At 36.6% G+C, this 12,757-nt stretch overlaps 2 protein-coding genes across 2 annotated transcripts in view; both read left to right on the top strand.

Annotated features, from left to right (window-relative positions):
• Positions 1-227: 227 nt before the first annotated feature.
• LOC112045755 (THAP domain-containing protein 5) lies at positions 228-2,862 on the top strand. The gene is made up of 3 exons (XM_024082065.2): positions 228-409; positions 918-1,098; positions 2,138-2,862. Exons 1-3 carry the CDS (start codon positions 330-332, stop codon positions 2,393-2,395), a joined length of 519 nt encoding a protein of 172 aa, XP_023937833.1. The 5' UTR covers positions 228-329; the 3' UTR covers positions 2,396-2,862.
• Positions 2,863-4,299: 1,437 nt separating this feature from the next.
• LOC112045770 (uncharacterized) overlaps positions 4,300-12,757 on the top strand; it is a 128,821-nt gene continuing 120,363 nt past the window's right edge. The window contains exon 1 of the mRNA XM_024082086.2: positions 4,300-4,798. Within this exon, the coding sequence (XP_023937854.2) occupies positions 4,654-4,798 (145 nt within the window). The 5' untranslated portion in view covers positions 4,300-4,653. The remainder of the gene's footprint in view (positions 4,799-12,757) is intronic.

The following is a 12,757-nucleotide window of genomic DNA, read 5'->3' as shown; positions in this document are numbered from 1 at the left end:
GCACATTCTACATATACATAGAATAGAAAGAGAGGGCAAAGGGATTTTTAATGAAGATTTGCCTTGTATGAGAGAGATAAAGGATAAATTTATGAATGAAATTTGTGGTTATATGATTTTAAAATTATGAATGAAATTCAAATTTCTCAAATGTGCTAAGCAGTTTCTATGAAGTAAGCTGTCTGTATCTTTTTAGCCGTTTGTGGTTTACAATAAATCAAAACAAAACAATATTCATGAATTTAAATTTAGCGTAATTTTAAAATTTAGAGAAACTAAACTAATGATCCAACTTTCTATTTAAGTGAACTAACTGTGGGTACAGAAAAATGGTTCATTGTGCCGTTGAAAGGTGTAAAAACAATTCAGTTAAAATAAAAAAGGACATAGACGGCATTACTTTTCACAGGTGACTATGGAGAATAACCATATTATTTAGAACTAGCGGATGCCCGCGACTTCGTCGGTCCTTAGATCTTCTTATTCCGCCTCTGTCTCAAATTTCGTTCTTATGGGATGTCTGCTAGCTGTAATAAGGCGTAAACTACCTCCCTGCCAAATTTCACCTTAATTAGTATGTCAAGCGGATTGCCTTTGGTATAAGGTATCTTGGTATTTTGGTATTTAGTAACCTTTCGCTTTGATATTAAGATTCATTCAAGATATATCTAAGGGTAAACTTCAGTTTCAATTTTACTCTCTCAAAACTGATTAAAATTCAGGTTTTAGTGTTTCATAGTCAACAAGGAACACTTATAGTTGAGCCATGTCTGAGCTAAACCGCAGACCGTCGGCTTAGCTCAAGGACTAGGTACTATTATACAAAGCTATAAATTCGTTTGAGTATATTCAAGAAGGTATACAATAATGATTTATTACATTTGTGAAAATAAATTTATTAGAGTAAGTTATTTCAGATTTCCTTGTGATCCTGATAGAAAACGTCAGTGGGAGATATCTTTGAACCGAGATAAGAAATGGTCGGCAACACCATCTAGTGTGGTCTGCTCTGAACATTTTAATGCCCAGGACTTCTACTTGACAGAGAGTGGACTACGGAGACTGTGCATAGCTGCTGTACCTACTATTAATATATCTGTGAGTTTCACTTCATTAGCAGCCTATTTTAACATACTTGCCAATTCAGATCCTACTTCCATTTATGGAAGGGATATGGTACCCGGTCCCATGACACTTCTCCATTATGGGATATGGAGTATTATATAACTAATCAAGAATATATCTATGAACAATGAAAGATACAATACTATCACATATTTCTCATTGATAGTCATTATAATGATACTAGTGGACGCGGGGGGGAAAATTTAGTTTTTCACAAATCCCTCGGGAACCATGGATTTTTCCGAGATGAAAAGTAGGTAGCTTATGTATAAATCCAGAGTAAAATCAATTCCATTTCAAATTTCAGCCAAATTGGTGCAGTAGTGGCTGCGTTAAAGAGTAACAAACATCCAAACATCCATACAAACTTTCGCGTTTATAATATTAGTAGGATTCACGAGATCCCCATGTATGTATGCCAGCTTTATTAATTATTTCATACAAAATAACCCTTAAATAATGATGAAAACATGGGGTTGCAGTTAATTGTAAGCATTTAAGTGATTTTGTAAGCATTGATTTGGCATTACCTACAATATGAAAATTACACCACTTACAAAAGCTTTTTTTTTATAAAAATTCATAGATACATAGCTTGTTAATATTTTATCCATAAGTAATTAAAATAAAGCACAAATAGCTCCACAATATACCAGACAATAGCTCAAGGAGTTATGAAGCTGACAATGAGTAGGCACATAATTCGTCGAGCCCATATAAACATTGGGGTCCCAAAGTGCTGGAACGGCAACCCTGCACTAGAAAACGCAGTGTCGGTTGACCCCCCACCAGATGAACAGAGAGAGCTACAGATTGCGATGTTAAGAAGTCCCTTTAGAAGACCTGTGACCTGCGGTGGACGTCCATAGGCTGATGTGGTGATAATGATGAAAGAAGACAGAGATGAATTTGAAATTATTTGATTCCTGCACAATAGACTATTGTTATTCTGCATTTTAGACTAATATCAAAATAAATAAATAAATAAAAAAAAAATTTCCTTCTATTGTAGATATGTCAGACTCCAACACCAACAATATCCAACACACCAATAGTGGACATAAAACCTACAGACACTGAAGAAGTTGTTAGATTAAAACTCAAAGTGCGCAGGTTAGAAGTTATTGCAGACAATAGAAAGAGGAGACTCATTCACATGTGGCAAGGGAAAAAGAGAATGAAAAAGAAAATTCAGTATATGAAGAGTATAATCAAAGATTTAATTAGATATAAACAGGATGAATTGAGGGAAGGTGATAATTTATTGTAGCTTTGTAATATAGTTAGAATCACAGTTTATTGCTGTTTAGTCAAAATCAAGATCTCAACACCATAATGCCAGGCCATTTTGGGATAATGTCAGGGTAAAAAGTCCAGGCTGCTTGACTTTTTCCGACTCGACAATTATTGTTGTATTTAAACTAAACAATACCATGACATTTTATATACTTGAACCTGCCTTATGAATCACCCTATATATTGCTGAAAACTATATCAAAATCTGTTCATTCTGTATTGTAGTCTTTGAATTTATCGCGACCAGACAGACAGTCCTGGCTGATGACTGACAACTGATTATTGCAGCTGTTTTGTGTAATATAAATCTATGTTGTACATTAGTGTACACGAAATTTTCAACGATAAAACAAAGGAAGGTTCTCAATTCAATGTGTATATTTTTATGTATGAACACGCATAACTTTTTACTGAGTAAATAGATTTAGATAATTCTTTTTTTAAGAAGAAATAATTTTTACGCTTATTATGTTTACACAAAAAATTTAAATAATAGAAAAATTATATTAAATAAAAAATAGTTTTTTTTTAATACAACCGCCTTCAAAAACAAACGTACGCAGATAACTAAAAAGCGAAAAATAACATTATAAGATTTTCTACTTATTGATCAGTTTGAAGGCGGTGCCAAGCTGGTGTATTAATTCAAGTTCTCGATGTTAATACTCAAATGATTTCGTTTTCTCGGAAAGTGTTCTTTCATGTGGTTCTTTTAGAAACGACTTAAGTCATCAAACACATCCCAATTAGTGTTTTAAGATAAGATAATATAATATTATGTTGTGATAAACTATTTCATTGTAAAATAATTTAACTATAATATTATACGAATATTATAATGAGGAAAGATTTGAATTTTTGTATATAACGAATAACCTACTGAGCTGATTTGAAAAATTCTTTCACCAATAAAAAGCTACATTATAAGGAAGTAGCATAGGCCCTATTATAGTTAACATCTAACACGCTATGACTTCCACATCAATGGCTATGACGAATAGGGGCGGGGCTTCAGTATTAGTAAAAACGGGAAAATAAATTTCCTTCATTGAGTTACCACTTACCATCAAGTGAGATTGTAGTCAAGGCCTAACTAGTAATAATAATAAAAATGGTGTTTTTTTTATACTACCTACCTACTACTAAAATCGAACACACATACAGATCAGCCTCCTTTTAAAAGTCGGTTAAAAAAAGAAAAATTAAACATAAGAAGAACAGCGACTGATTAGGATCGTCCCGCGCTATCGAAGACGCTAACAGTACATTATCAGAAGCTTAATGACTAGCCGCAGGTTATGATAGCTTATCTGGTCATTAGAAACTAAGAGGTCATTTTGTTAGGAGTTTACAGACGTGCCAACTCGTTGATTTTTGAGAATAGAGAGCCAAACGATATGGATAGAATATATCTATTCCCTTTTTGTATGAAATTCAATAATTATAAAACAGAAACCTTCATAATTTCTACTATAGATTTTTAACGAGATTAGTTTCAATTTCCTTTTTCAACTAACATAAATGCCTGGTAATGGTACTACGTAAACTATTAGGTAATAAGAAGTAATATTTTCCTTAGGGTTATATTTATGAAAATTCTAATAAATCGAAATTGATAGTAGAAACGGGCTTTTAATTGATTTGGCAATTGTTCGACTCAAAGGTACAGGTCATCGCAACATATATTCGTTGTTATAATCACAAGAATACAGCTCTAATAAAGACTAGACTGGAAATCTCTTGAAAAGCGCGTAAACTGCCGTTAATGTTGAAAAGTCGGCAAGTCTGTAGATGTTGTGTAGCGGTGCATCGCGCGTCCATTGAAGGCTTGCGCGCGCGCAGCGGTGGGAAATCGCCTCCCCTCCATCCGACTAGTACCTTCGCGACTACGACGGGTGACGCGCGTCCACACGCTCCGACTTCATCCAAAAAATCGATCGAAAAACATTCCGTGCAAACGTTATCCCCGAAACTATTCCTATATTTCAACCCGTTTCTATTCCTACCCTCGAAGTATTGTGTTATTTACAGTGCGAGTGATACATACGTGGTGATTGTTGTGTGTTTTCTAAACAATGTCTGCGTGTATATAACTACATATGTCATTGAAGGAAACGCGTAGCGAGTTGCAATAAGCGAAAATGTGACTGCTGTGCTCGGTTCGTACGTGTTATCGGTAAATGTAGTTGGTGATACAGAAACATGGCTGTTGTTGAGCACAAATAGTTGCGTATGTTGACAATGCGGGAGTTACTGAGGATCACGTTCGTGTGTGTGTGCGTTGTCCTGCTGGTGAGGTGCGATGGCTCCTCTGAGGATGTGGATGTCAAAGCGGAGGACCTGGCCGAGAGGAAGGATGGCAAAAGTCTTTTAGCCGGTAAGTTGTTGCATTGTTGTTGTATGTAAGTCGTCCACAGATGAACATGGGTCTTTCATAGGGACTTCCAAATACAAAGGACCTGAGCGGCCTACCATGTAACCCTTTCGAAGTCGTCGTCTATCGGGGGTCGATTAACACTGCGTTGCCCATTGTAAGGTTAGACCTCTTATAGGAAAGGTTAGGAGCTTCTACAACGCAGCTGCTGCTTGCAGGCTTAAAGTAATAAATAACGTTAATGTTTGATGATTCCAAGATCAAGGACCTACGTTAAAGGATGAATGACTCCTAGACACGGAGTTTGACACCATTAAATGGTCACTTTGGGCTCATATTGTGAATTTCTGGAAAATAAGAAAATCCAATGTTTTCCTAGATCGACCTGGGATTCAAACATAGGAGCTTTATAGCTCATCAGGAGGGCTATAAAGGATCAAAGGATTTATAGCTGATCAGGAGCACTGATATCTGAACAACGAGGCGGTTAATAAATAGTAACTAGGAACGAAAGCTATGTAATGTCAGCCACTGACGATCAAGTAAGCTCACATGCCGATCGCGACCAACACACGATAGGTTTTATCGGATGTCAAGCTGTTAGCGCTGCAGGCATGTGAGATTACTTGATCGTCAGTGCCTGACATAAGTACCTGTTGAATGTGTTGCCTTTGAGAGTTCTTAGAGTAGGTACTTGCTAAATGCCTAACTGGTTAGTCTATTTTCTTTCTTCTAAGAGTAGAAAACCCTGGAAAGCTATCCAGTCGACAAGGAAAGCAATACCGCCATGGTTATTTCAACCACCTAGCAGCATTGCTATTTCCCGGTCTAAGAAGTATGGTTGTCGGTGTAAATACGAGTATATATACCTACACATGACCATGAGGTTTAACACATACACCATTACATTGATGGACACAGGGCGGAGTTTTATAGGACGTCCCTTGCATACCTTGCGAAATGATGGTCAATAGTCTTCCGCATACCATCAGGATAATAATTCGGTAGTAGAACAACGTAGATAACGAGTTGTCAGAAAGGCAATTAGAAGACCATAATTCATTCAATAGCTCAACGGTAAGAGCGGTCGGACTCCTCACCAAGGAGTGGTGGTGGTGGTTCGATCCCCGCCCTGTTGGTCTATTGTCGTACTCACTTCTAATACAGTTTTTCCCGACTAGTTGTATTAGTCATACTTAAAAGATATGGCAAAAAAATCCAATCCTAACTAATGTTATAAATGCTTTGGTTTCACGCTAAACTCTAAATCTATTTTTAAAATCCGTTACCCAGTGAAAAGTTACATTATCAGCGATCAACACAGGCTATATTTTATCCTCGTGTTCACTCGGGAACGGGAAACACGTGGGTGAAGCCGCGTGGCGTCCACTAGTGTAACATACTTTGTTTACACCTCTGATTAGGATGCGCACATCTCGATCGTCACAAATCATTCGGCAGGTAGGATGTTTTGTCGAGTAGGTTGAGTATTTGTGTGCGGTGAGGTATTTCAAGGTAATTAACGTTTGTATTATGTGTTTTTTATGACATATTTGAGTCGATATCGAGAATTATGCGTAGTTAAAAGATTTATAGAGTGTTTATGGTACGACGTTTGCACCAGAACCGTTAGTACAAAAAAAAAACTCTCTTAAATCGTTTAATTAAGCTTTTGTTGTTAATACAGTAAATACAAAAAATAGAGCGAGGATTAATAATTTTGTTATTCCAAGTTCTCTTGTTTCCTGGAATGTTCATCATGAAATCGAAAATCGTCCCAGCTTCTTCTATCTGTTAGTGCCATCGTCTATCGGAGGTTAGCAATCATTAATCTGGTTGTAGACGTACATCTTGGCTCAAGAACTTACGCCAATGGTTTAATATGAGTAGGTACCAGATCATTGTTTCGGGCAGCAGGAAATATAGTAAAATAGCCTTAATGAAATCTACCTTTAAGTATTTGAATTGCCTTAATGGTGAATCTTCTTTAAAATTATTTATATTAAAATTATTATTAATATTGTAACTGTCTGAAAATGTTACTCGTATATTTAACAAACTACTGTACTGACTTACTTATTTTTTTAAGATTATAGAGGAGGAGATATTCTAGATAAAATATTTCATGAACTTCAATTTTTATTTTCGCGACAAAAAGTAGCCTATGTTCTTCCAGGCGGGCCCATTTAACTCTCTACCAAAATCCTTCAAAATCGGTTCAGCGGTTTATTTGTGAGAAGGTAACACAGACAGACAAACTTAGTTGCTCATTAAACTATTAGTTTTGAAGTAAAATAGGTTGATGAATAATTGTACGCCTACAGGTTGATCTTTGATCTTGTTTACATCCCATGTTAATGTTAATTCTGGTGATTTTATAAATCATCATCAACAAATGTATTCGGATATCAATAATGTTTGGCGTTTGTCATCTAACCTGTTTTTGTTTGTTTTCTCTGTTTGTACATGTTCTTAAAAATAACGTGCTACAACAATTTTTTTGGTAAAAAGTATTGCTTAAGGTGAATTATGTTATCTTTTAAGGTATTCATGTTAATCTTGAATTAATTAAAAAGCCTGTGCTTGGTTTTTGGGACCTTTCACATTTTTAAGCTCAATCTCTTGTCATGTAAAACTTTTAAATAACTATTAAAGTTTAGTAGTTAGATAAGTAAGTTAGATGACGATAAAAAAAATTAGCGAAACCATTAGCGAAGGCTCATTTTGGTGTTTGCAGAGTGAATCATGTTATCAATATTGCCTTTTTATCAGATTTCTTGATAATATTTGTGGTACTGTATAAAACCACACGAATCGTGAAAATTCCTCAAAATATACCTAGTTACAATAATTCTAATAAGTATGTACTTGCAATTTGCATACATGCCTAAAGTATATTGTAAAAAAATAGATTTATAATAGATAAGCAATATTTAAATTGGCGGACTTTTAATAAATTACCTTTTTAATCAACTTCGAGAAAGGAGAAGATTCTCGATTTGCCTATCTACATTAAAAAATCTCAGCTTTGAGTTACGGGTGTTACATCCCCATGCCTGGGAAAGCACGTTAAGCAGACGACCCAGTTACAACATCTGATCCGTGATCGTTACAATATTAAACACTAGCAGACACGCCACGGTTTTACCCTCGTAGTTCCCGTTCCCTTGAGAATAGGGGGCTAAAATATAGCCACGACACTAACAAGTAACTTGGCTTTCTAGTGGTGCTTAAAAGAATTTTCAAAATCGATTCATCCAGAGATTACCCCCTGCAACGAATTACATCTTTGTCATATTATCATGGGTATAGATTATTATCCTAAGTCCCTCCTAGGTGCATTGGAACAGCGTAGTGAGGTCAAGCTCTATAACCAATGGATAGTGATAACCCATAGGACTGTTCAAGGGGTTATAGGTATAGCGATAGGATAGATTGTGTAATGACGGTTTTTCAAAATGCTTAGTATATACAGTAACTAGCTGACGCCGCTTGGTTTCGTCCGCTGGGTTCCCGTTCCCGTAGGAATACCGGGAACGGGAAAATAATATATATAGCCTATAGCCTTCCTCGATAAATGGGCTATCTAACACTGAAAGAATTTTTCAAATCGGATCAGTAGTTCCTGAGATTAGCGCGTTCAAACAAACAAACTTTTCAGCTTTTTAATATTAAGTAGATATAGATTGCCAAGGCGGTAGGCATTGTTAAGCCTAGGCCAGCTAGCAGTCTAGAACTCAGGCCCTGTCTATATTTAGCGGTCGACGTCCATCGGTGCAGACAAATACAGCAATATGTCCATTCCAAGTTTCCTTTACAAAACATCAAGACTTTCACTTACTTCATACTGTTCCTAATACTAAAGTAATAAAAACTAAACAGGAATCGACGTGGAAGCATGTTAAACGTTTTTAGGCGATTGTGAAAACGAAGCGTCGACCTTACTGGTAGTGTGTTACGCGTTGCTTGTGTAATGGCTGCTCGGCGTGCTGGTGTGGGAACATTAGCATTTTTGGTGCTGTGACGTTTTGTAAATAGACGAGTCATACGGCACCGCTACTCATTTACCTACCCACGTATTATAATTGCAATAGTAGTTAACTTTGTTTGTTTGTAACGCTAAGTCTGAAGCACTAAAATGATTTTAATAGTTATCTACTTCACCAATAGAAACCTACAGCGAGAAACAGGCTATATTTTATCGCCGTATTCTCACGGGAAAGGGAACTTTCCAGGGTAAAAACTAGCCCGTTTGGCTAGACAGTTTGGTTTGAATCATATATTTGTATACATTTTTATTGAATTCATTTACCTCCCTTCCATTGAGAACTACCCCAGAATCAATAAACGAGGGAAACATATTTTATACTTATTTTAATTGTAACGCCACCTTGTTACACACATAACCTTTGATTAACTATTATCTCATATGTCTTCTTAAAATTCTTCGTATGGCTGTATAGAAGTTGTGAAAAACTTATATTGAACTATTTTAAATGAGATGGCGTTACATGATATGATACCATTTTTCAAGCATCTTTGATGCATCAACATGCAAATCTGTATATACCACGAACGCCAGGCAATTACTTTGTTTAATATCAATAATAAACAAGCACGCAACACTTCTATACTTATTAAAAAATCTCGGTGTCATAGACGGTAAAGTAACGCACTTGCGTATCGCGAACAATGCGTGCCTATTGTATAAAAGTGACTGAAATATAATTTAGATCTTAAATATATTGGAATAGAATATATATTGCATTAATTGAAATAATTGTAAAGCTGTAATGTGTTGCGTAGAGCAAGAGACATCGTAACATGTCTGAAACATTGAGTACATAGGTAGGAAGTTGCTAGTATTAGTAAATTAATAATAGAAATGTTGCCTTTGCAAAACAAAATACATTTGATGCGATCCGTCTGATACGTACGATGCGGATTAGTGGACTTCTACGTTGAGGCACTGTGGTTGGAAGAGAAGTGCGCGCGGAGTAATGCCCTTACGTTACCGCTGATTTCTAAAATCTTCTATTGTCCAGCTTGACGCACGATGTTCCGGAACGTCATAAAATCTGCAGGCTATTACATGAATTTCATCGAATCAACAATCACGCAGCATTTTGGCTATATTTAACACTAGCGGACGCCCGCAAATTCGTCCGCCCTTAGACCTCTTTAATCCAGCCCTTATAGTAGTATCGCTCTAAAAATGGAGTAACTACTCCCGTTATCCCAACATTTCACTGCTCTGCTTCTATTGATATTCTATACTATAACCTGCCCAGGAGTATGAACAATAATTGTACCAAGTTTCGTTAAAATCCGTCGAGTAGTTTTTGTTTCTTTATCGATCATACAGACAGACAGACAAACAATTTCACTGATTGCATTTTTGGCGTCAGTATCGATCACCAATCACCCCCTGATATTTATTTTGGAAATATATTTCATGTTCAGATTTGACCTCTCTACAGATCCTACTAATATTATAAACGCGAAAGTTTATATGGATGTTTGTTACTCTTTAACTCCTCTACCACTGAAGCTATTAGGCTGAAATTTGGAATGGATATAGATTTTACTCTGGATTAGTAACAAAGGACAAGGGCTACTTTTTATCCCGAAAAAATCCATGGTGTCCTGAGATTTGCGATATCAATGTTTGTTACTCTTTCACGCCTCGACTACTGAACCTGAACGATTAGCTGAAATTTGGTATTGAGCTATATTTTAGCATGGATTAACACATATGCTACTTTCTAGCCCGGAAAAATCCATGGTTCCCGAGGGATTTGTGAAAAACTAAATTCCACGTGGACGAAATTGCGGGCGTCCGCTTGTTTATTATAAGTATAGATGACATGCTTTTTAGCAACATTTACTTGCTACGGCTCTTCGACTATGCTATAACTACAAGCAGCGACCGTGTAAAATATGGACAACGCTGAATACGGAATGTCAACTTTCTGATGCATGTTGTAGGCAAACTAGACTTTACTACTAACGCAGTTTGTTAGCTCAACTTGTTCTAGGAAGTGCTCCGTAATGATATGCTGGCAAGTTGAGATACTATCTTGTGGACTCGGTTTGATCAGATTTCCTTGACTTGTGTTTTCGCACTACTTTGCTCTTACCGACCTCGCTGGCACAGTGGTTAGCGTATTTGGCTTTGGATCACGAGGTCCTAGGAGAAGGGTTAGGCTATGTAATACTGAGCTTTTCTTTTTTCTAAATTTTCAGTAAAAATTCTCAGTTGGTTACATACTCGCATGAAAGTGGCTATTATTAGTGGTTATTATTAATATTACATTAACCCCGGCAGCCCCTATTGGAGCAGTGTGGTCGGTCTAGCTTCATAATATCCCCTATACCTAATATCATATAGGAACAACTGGGCCTGTAGCCAAGTGATACATCGATTATCTTTCTACAAATGCTAACGCTTTAAAAACTAAAAAAAATGTATGGAAATGATAGATCTGTTCGATGACTTGGTCACGTATCGATAACGATTGTAGAAAGAGAATCGACGGGTCACTTGACTAGGCCCTTTAGTGGGTCATTGTAAAAGGCTGCTACTGATGATAATTATTTAAAATTAACGCCAATGCAACGATATTATCGTCAAGAATATTTCTAGTCAGAGGTAGGTACAAAAAATCTTTCGTGACTAATAAAAAATATGTTATGAAACACCTATACAACCTACTACACAATAGGTATGTTTTCTAGAATTTTCTTCGCTTTATGCCAGTTTTATTATGATAATGCGAAAATACATAAAAAAATCCATAAAATTTGCACTTCATTTGCATGAGGAAAATTCGCTATACCAACTGAAAACAAATCCATTGTAATATATTGCTTTTTTCCTATACTTACAATTCTATTGTTATCGTACTAGTGAGTTACATAATGCGTTATGTCGCTGACTGTACCCACATATGTCACATTTGTCATATTCCGCGGTTTTGCGGTTAGCATTGCATATTGCTTGGATTTTGCGCGGAAAAAGTGTCCAAATCAGTGTAATATTTTTTTTTACACTAATTGTTATCCTGATTAAGATTTGTTGTTAATTACAACAGTGTAATACCTAATAGATCAACAACCTAGATCCTCCAGTGGGTTAGTCCTTGACTACAATCTCACCTGCTGGTAAGTGATGATGCAATCTTAGATGGAAGCGGGCTAACTAGGAGGAGGATAAAAATCCCTTTAGATTTCTACACGACACCGTACCGGAACGTTAAATCGCTTGGCGGTACGTCTTTGTCGGTAGGGTGGTAACTAGCCACGGCCGAAGCCTCCCACTCGTCAAACCTGGACCAATTAAGAAAACCTCAATCGGTACCGTCAAAGTTCTGGGTTGGAGTTTTCGGTCGGTTTATAATAAGATCCTTTCTTTTTCTAAGAAATTCTCAACACAAATACCGGAGTTGGTTAGTTGGTGAAGATACACAGTGGGGTGAAATTCATAAATTCACTGTCTACCCTGAGGATTCATTGCGAACCTGGGCCTATAGCCATGCCTCTTTACAATAGAGGAGAGATTGATAGACGAATTTTAAAAATAAATGTATAGGAGTTAACGACAGGTCGCGTGATCAAGTTATCGTATCTGTCATTCCCATAGTTTATTTTAGTTTTCGAGGCGTTAGCGTTTGTAGAAAGAGAATCGACCTGTCACTTAGCTACAGGCCCTAGATTGGAGAAGGAATTTATTATTTTATAAAATCGGTACGTGCAGTCTTTAGTTAACAATCTTATTACACCCCCTTGTCTCGGAATCAGTATCATTAATAACTGATAGTGATCGTTCTAAAAACAAACATTGTTCGCCCAAGTTGAAATATTTTACGTTTCCAAGCTATCAATCATCAAGTTCGCATCGTGAAGGGAGTCCGCGGCCTTCCTACGAAGCCTTAAACGATTTGTTACGCCTGTCAGAAGAAA

The sequence above is a fragment of the Bicyclus anynana genome, chromosome 7 (assembly GCF_947172395.1).
Source record: "Bicyclus anynana chromosome 7, ilBicAnyn1.1, whole genome shotgun sequence".
NCBI lineage: Eukaryota > Metazoa > Arthropoda > Insecta > Lepidoptera > Nymphalidae > Bicyclus > Bicyclus anynana.
This window is presented reverse-complemented; position numbering and strand designations above follow the sequence as displayed.